Genomic DNA, 7,528 nt, shown 5'->3' on the forward strand with positions numbered 1-7,528 from the left:
AATACTGTTTCTAAATACGGTATGGACAAGCAACTTACTTCTGACTCCAAAAGCAAAGAAGGGTTATCTGAATCACACAGAAGACAAAAATCTTGACAAGACCCAGAGCCGATTGGCCAAGACAAAATTCCATTTTCCTAGTAGATATTCTTCAGTACCAATAAACGACTAGAAAAAGCGTTTTCAGTTTAAAACCTGAAGGCTAATCCTAAAAATAAATATAAACTTAGAATTTTTCCCCCAATTAGTATGGTGAAAGCTTTTAATAAAATGTTAAGTTGAAAAAAAAAGCAGAATATCAAAGCATATAGAGATAGGTCACAGAGGGAATATCCAAGTATCAGTTTTATTTTTCTTTACTCCTTTACACATATTTTACATATGGAATTTTGTCTACTTGATATTTAGTAAAAGCGAATAGTAGACAGTATGTCAGTGTATGTGGATACGTACATTAGCTATAGGGATATATACTTGTATTTGTGTGTGTGTGTGTGTGAGTGTCATAAGCTTGTCCTTAGTGGTTCTCCATGTAACATCTTCCTTTCAGGATTATGCTATGTCAGTACAACATTGTTTATCAATATTCTGCTTTGTTCCACAACTGTTCTGCCTTGTAAGCATTAGAAAATATGTTTGTGAAAGCAGTCAGAAAAGAAAGCCCTAAGTGAAATTTAGCTTTAAAAAAACAAACAAACAAAAAAACAAAAAGAAAAAAACAACAAAAAACTCCAGTATAACTTTATAAAAAATTAGGGGAAAATGGATAAAACAAAATGACTTAGCTATTACCTTGTTTCAATGTTCTTCTTCGCAGCTTTTCCTACAAAAAAAAAAAAAAAAAAAAAAAAAAAAAAAAAAAAAAAAAATCCACCTAAGCTAAAATTACCACAGAGAAGACATAAGACATTTCTGTAAGTATTGGGTATAATTTCATATAACATAAAACTCCCAGAAAGACAGTTCATAAAAACCAGACTAATAGATCAAATTGAAAGTCAAGGCATAGATGACAATATGGCTTAATACAATGTTAATGTCACAAATAGATGAACACTATCCCCAGTGATTTTGGGGTCCCTGACACACTCAATGTACAAGCAGCTGGAGATCTTGGGGGACACTGACTCACCTGATCCAAATCAGGATACCACTTGCTCTATTACTCCCCAGACTGCCAGCTCCTGACTCCTGGCAGCTTTCCTGGCGTTGCCTGCAAAGGAGCCTCAGAGATTCCCAAACTTCTCAGAGCTGGATTTAGCTATTTTCTTAAACACACAGAGAATGTTTCCTAAGGCATCATGGTAGTCATGCACGCAATTCTGTTTAAAACAACTTAGTGAGCATTACCCTTCACCTCATTCTCTCAAACCTCAGCAACACCACTCATGTGCGGACGCAGGAAAAGAGTTATCTGGAGCTCTTTCTCTACCAGACACTGTACCAGGTGCTGGTGGAGACTCTAAAAGGCTTCATTTCATCTCTACTTTCCCTCATTTTCTTCCCTTTCCCCCGCAAAACAACAACAACAACAAAAAAGAATGAAAACAAAACAAAACCCTCTCTTCTTTGCTGTCACCGTAAGTCAAGTTTGACAGCTGGTCTGCATTCAGCATGCAAGGGCTCACAGAGAGAACTTATTTCTACACTGGGCTAGAAATCACCATGTGGGTTTTTTTTTTTTTTCCCGTCAGTTAAGTCTCTCCCATTCCCCCTTCCTTCTAGGCAAACAACTATATACAAAGCAGAGAATAAACATCTGGAAAATGACACCAACATGACTCTCCAGTTGCAAAAAGGCAAAATTACACCATAATCTAATAAAAAATAAAAACTTGAGAGTCTGGCAATATTTTTGCATTTATCTTCAAAACCAAGCTTTAAATATATCAGAATGAATCGCTCTAGTTTAAATCCATCTTTTCAGACCTTTTGTCTATAAATTACAGTCGGACTAGACATACTATTTTATTACTTTGTCTTGTTCTGGTTTTGAGTCTCAGCTCGAGTCAGCTCTGAGTCTTCAACAGGGCAGGAACTAGGTCTCCACTGCCTTCTCCCCCATCCTCACTGAGCACACATTCCCAACTGAGCACCCACCATGGGCTGGCCACTGTTCAAAGCACAAAGCTCCTCCTGGACCTTACATTCTTGTAGGGGGAAAACAGACATATGAAATAAAAGTGTAACTGATACACTCTGGTGGAAGATGGTAGTGCTCCAGAGAAAACCGAAGGCAGGGAAGGGGATTAAGGAGTCCTGGGGGATAGCAGGAGGGTTACAGGTGGTTAGGGCCATTTTCCCCAAGAAGATTGAGGGGGGAGGGAGTCATGTAGATATTTGAGACAAACATATTCCAGGCAGAGGGAACAACACATGCAAAGGCTCTGAGGTAAAAAGAGTGTCTGATATCTTTGAAAAAGAGTAAGAAAGCCAGAATGGCTGGGAGTATGGGGAAGCATGGTAGAAAACAAGGTCCTAGAGGAAGTGGGGAAGGCAGAAACAAGGGGCCCCCATACTTGTCAAATAAATCGTAATACACAGTAATGAACAGGAAGATGACTGGCATTTATTGAGGTTTTCCTACGGGTTAGGTGCAATTCCAGATAGGTTATGTGTATTATCTCCTTAAAAAATGCAAAACAACTGGTTACTCTAACATGTATCGTGCTGACTCTGTGCTTCAGGACACATAGCAGTAACCCAGAACTCAACACGAAATATTTCCCTGAACAAGTTTTGTTTTGTTTTGTTTTTCTGCCTTAACATGACTAAAACCTTTGTTAAATGCTGCAATTAATTTTACCTCTCCATGCATCTTAAAAATAAAGCCATAATTCCTTGTAAATGTCAGATGTCTAAGTTATTTCCAAGTTATGTTCTCTATGTGATTGTTCATGTCTATTTTAATGCCACAAGGTTAAAGAGTTCAACTTATAAAGTAGAAAGTTAATAACTTCAGTTCAGACACTATTCAGAGTTCGAATCCTAATGCATCCTTTGGTTTGTTTAATGAAGCCTTTAGCATTTTAACATCTTTTTTTTCCCTGAACTATATGATACAACTTAGTGTTTCTGAGTGTTACATCTACTACAGCCAAAAGATATGGTATATTCTGGTCTGCTGGCATGTTACCTTCTTTTTGCTGTTCTTTTATTTGAAATATATATAGACATGTAGAAATACATATGCCAAGAGAGCAGGCTTGCTAAACACAATTAATTAAGGGAAGCACCAGAGGAAACTTCATAAAGACCTTCAATAGACTCTTTGTTACTTAGTTTCTGGGTTTTTTTTTTATTATTATTTAAGATTTTATTTATTCATTTGAGAGAGAGACAGAGAGAGCACAAGTGATGGAGAGGCAGAGGAAGAGGTAGAAGCAGACTCTGCTGAGCAGGGAGCCTGATGCAGGACTCGATGCCAGGACCCCAGGATCATGACCTGAACTGAAGGCAGACACTTAAGTGACTGAGCCACCCAGGCACCTCTATTACTTAGTTTCTACTAATTAGAAAATAACTTGAAGATATCATCTAAACATGAAAAGATTGTTCAGTTTAACCCAACAAACATTTATTAAGCACATTTGTCAGGCGCTAGGATAAGGACAATCCCAGTCACTCCCTCAGGAACTGGCAGTCTAACGGGGTAGACAGAATCCCAGACCCTGGTGATGATGGAAAGGCTGGGGCAAGTATACACACTGATACAGAAGGTACCAGAATAAGCTTGGGCTTACTTTTTAAGAAGTCACTCACCTAGAACATCAGACATCCACTGTCCCATGTCTAACCAAATATGTAGGAGAGATCTTATATATCTTATATATAAGACCTTCTGATAGTAACAAATGAGAGTTGGGCAGAATTTTTAAGGCAATTTTAAAGTATCCAATTCTATGCTTAAAGTTTCCTTAGAGACTGAATGCTTATTTTTATTCTTCACTAAAACTTAAATCACATGGAGGAAATCTTTAATATACATCTACGAATATTTTCCTGAGGAGAGAATCAGGGATTTTTAGTTAGCACAAATTCATCACGCAAAACTTAGAATCAAGGTATGAAGATCTAAGTCCAAGCCTATGAATTTATACTAATTGCATTAATACTAAAGATCAATTTATACATAATGTTATATAAGATCAAAAAACCATGTGAAACCATATCTAAATTTAGTTAAGTCGGTCCAGAGGAAGGGCATAAGAAGGAGAAGAAATCAGACCAAATTCTGCTCATCTAGTCCTGGGGCCTGGGGCCTGGCATGCTAAATACTAGAAGAGGTGGCCCCTTTTTAAAAAATAAACTGAGCAAAAGCACCTTCAGGTAAACAGAAGCCCTACAAAGGAACCAGTATAGCTTCCCCAGACCCTGACATAAAAAACTGGAATAATTTCATTGACTAGGCTTATAAATACTTAGATTATATTATCACATTTGTTTCCTGAAACATAGTCCAGTGAATAAAAGTGTAATATTAAATTGTCTATGACATTGATGGTAGCATTTTATAATCCTAAAATTATAAAATGTTTCCACCATTTCAAGGCTGATTAGAATCAGAATTACCTGGGAGAATTTTTTTTAAGTGCCTATTCCCAGGCCCAACCCACTTGTAATTCTGATTCATAGCATGGGGTTGGGGCTTTACAAAGCTTCCGGAGATAGTGGTGATGAGGCAGGTTGGGACGCAAGAACAGACTAAGCTGAGTCTGAGAATGAAGGTAAAATGTAATAAATGGGGTCAACTTCTCACCAAAGTTATTCTAGAGCTGTCCTCTTCTAAGCATCAAGATTGCTGATATCACTTCTGACCACCCTTCGACTATGTAGCTAGTAGCCTATCTCAAGACCTAAAATGGGAGTGCCTGTTTAAATTTATGGAAACTTGCAAAACAAGTGACCAAGGGCTGATTGAGAAAACCACAGATGTGAGAAATAGTTTAAAAAAAAAAAATCACTGACTATCACTCCAGAGGTTTCAGACCAGAGTTCCTAGAATTTTTTTTTCAGTAAAATGTCCCAAATCTAAGATTTGTCTTTTTGTGTGATTGAATACTTATGACTTCATTGGCTCTTTTAACATCCTAAACACATAGGATGTTTTGTAGAAACTCAAATGACAACATCTTCTGCCAGTCAGCTGCTACCAAGTCTCAAATTTGAAACTCAGTATGATCTAAGCAATCACACTTGCTCCCAGAGAACTGCTCTCTCCACAAAGCACCCACTCAACAGCCTAGATGAAGGTCCAACATCTGAAACTTCGTTTGGAAAAATAGAAGACAGTTGTGGCAAGACGACGAAAGGGGCACATTGTTGGACACATTCTTAGAGGTCCCATCTTCTAAAAGTGAGGCGAGAAACATTTTTTAAATGTTTAAAACACCCATGATCAAAATCCTACATTTAATAAAAACATACATTATTTATTAAAATTTTACGAGATGCGTAGCATTCTGTTAGTGCCAGGACATATTTTGCCTAAACTTGAGCTTAAAAACAAACAAACAAACAAAACAAAAAAAGCCCAACCAAACAAACAAACAAATTGGTATGTAAGCAAACTTAGAACCACTACTGTCATCTTGAGTATTCATGTTTCGGACTGGGAATGGGTACTTGGTTCAGTGAAGAAAATGCCAGCATTTGGATTCATTAGAAAACACAAGGTAGGGGTGGGGGGAGCTGTCAAAATACTCTGGATAGTGCCATTCAATACCCTCCGTTGTATAGGGGCACAAGCAGGGAAGGAAAAAAACAAGAACTGAAAAATTGCAGAAAGCTGCCCTATCAGTAAAGAACTAATTAAGAAGGATTTGCTGGGGTGGTAAAACGGTTTATTGCTTTAATCAAGTGGCTATGCAGAAGTAAAGTCGGTCGTGGGCTAATCACGTCCCACCTGAAACCAAGGACCAGGTCCACAGAAAGACCAGCCTGGTCGGGAATCGACTCGCTCAAACACCCAGGAAAGAGCCGAGCCACATGACAACTTGGGGCGCAAGCAGCACACAGGTGAGGCGGCCCTCCTCCCCAACTTCAGGGGAACCTCTTCCCTCCCCCCGCCCCCCATTCCTACGAGCGGCAAACGCACACCCTCGGGTCGCAGCCGCGCAGGGAGGACAGGGGACCGGGAGGGCCCAGACGCCCAGCTGCGGAGCAGCCCCGTCAAAGGAGGCTTGCGATCACCGTCCCCGCTCACGACTCTCCCCTAAGGCGGCCGGGGTCGTCAGCGCGCGACCCCCGGGGCCATGTCACTTCTCACGGGGCCGGCGGAGTCAGGAAGTCTGGAAGCAGAGTGAGCCCGGCTGCGGGGAAAGCAGAGGGGACGCGGGAGGTGTCAAGTTGCTTCTCTGGTCGAGCGGGGAAGGAGGAGTTGGGTGGGGGAACGATCGGAATTTCGTAACTTATTTTATACTCGAGCCGCCGTCCGCCTGAAAGAGCAGGACCCCGCGGGGAGCAGGCGGTGACCCATTTCCTCCCGCGCCGGGTCCCTCCAGGCCCAGCCCGCCCGGCCCCGCCGCCCGCCCTCCACTCACCCAGCTCGCCCGCCTGCAGCCGGCGCGGGGCGGAGACCACAAACAGGAGCGCCAGGAGGCCTCGGGAGCCGGCCACCATGGCCCCGCCGGGCGCCAGCTTGGCACACTCGGCCTCCCCTCGCGGAGCGCAGCGCCTCCGCTGCCCCGGCCGGGCAGCCTCCTCCGCGGCCGAGCGCGCCGCCGGGACTGGGCGCAGCCGCGGCCCCGCACCGAATCCCATTGGGGCGGCCGGGAGCCCAGCCCGACGGAGGCGTCGCCCGCCCCGCCCAGCCCAGCCCATCCCCGCGCGCCGGCCCCCAAAGGAGGAAGTCGAGGTCCCCGGCGGCTGCTGGCCTTGAGGCCCGAGGCGCACTAGGAGCCGCCCGCGGTCCCCTCTAGGTACTGGGCGTTCCCTGTTTCGGTCTCTCTTTTTTCTTCCGCCGCTCCTCCCCCAATGCATGTGAACCTGGGAGCCAGGAGGACACCTGGCCTTGAGACCTACCCCGAGCCTCGCTGTGTCCAGGTCCTCCCCCGAGCTCCTGAGCGCGAGGTGGGGGAGGGGGGGCTGCTCTCCACCAGGGCTTTGCCAACCCCACAGGGGCGGGCATGCCAGTGATAGCAGCAGCGGAGGACGCGAAATATTGCCTGATAGGTTGATGATGGTGACAATAAAAATCCAGTTCAAGTCTCTCCATTCATTCATTCAAAAGTTACTAAAGTCCGGCAATGTGGCAGCCAAGCACAGTGCTAAGCCCTTGTGACACTTGCAGACGTTAAAAATAATCAGGCAAGTGTATAATGCGTACTGCGGTTGGTGACATGAAAAGTACCGGTGGAGCAGTCTGGAAGATCTAATTAGATGGCGGGGGAGGAGACCACGGGGGAGGAATCAGCCAGGAAAGGCTTTCCTTAAAAAGTGGCTTCTAAGCCGAGACTGGGAGAGTGAGTGGGACTTGGGAAAGCTAAAGGCGGGGGACAGGAGAACAACCTCGGTGTGCGAAGACGCT

General features: G+C 43.7%; 1 protein-coding gene across 2 annotated transcripts in view; it reads right to left on the bottom strand.

Annotated features, from left to right (window-relative positions):
• DCBLD1 (discoidin, CUB and LCCL domain containing 1) overlaps positions 1-6,896 on the bottom strand; it is a 69,274-nt gene extending 62,378 nt beyond the window's left edge. The window contains exon 1 of one of the 2 annotated variants that reach the window (XM_059177732.1): positions 6,543-6,896. In XM_059177732.1, the coding sequence (XP_059033715.1) occupies positions 6,543-6,822 (280 nt within the window). In that variant the 5' untranslated portion in view covers positions 6,823-6,896. The remainder of the gene's footprint in view (positions 1-6,542) is intronic. The other variant, XM_059177733.1, reaches the window with a different exon arrangement.
• Positions 6,897-7,528: the final 632 nt, after the last annotated feature.

This window comes from Mustela lutreola, chromosome 6 (assembly GCF_030435805.1).
Source record: "Mustela lutreola isolate mMusLut2 chromosome 6, mMusLut2.pri, whole genome shotgun sequence".
Classification (NCBI taxonomy): Eukaryota; Metazoa; Chordata; class Mammalia; order Carnivora; family Mustelidae; genus Mustela; species Mustela lutreola.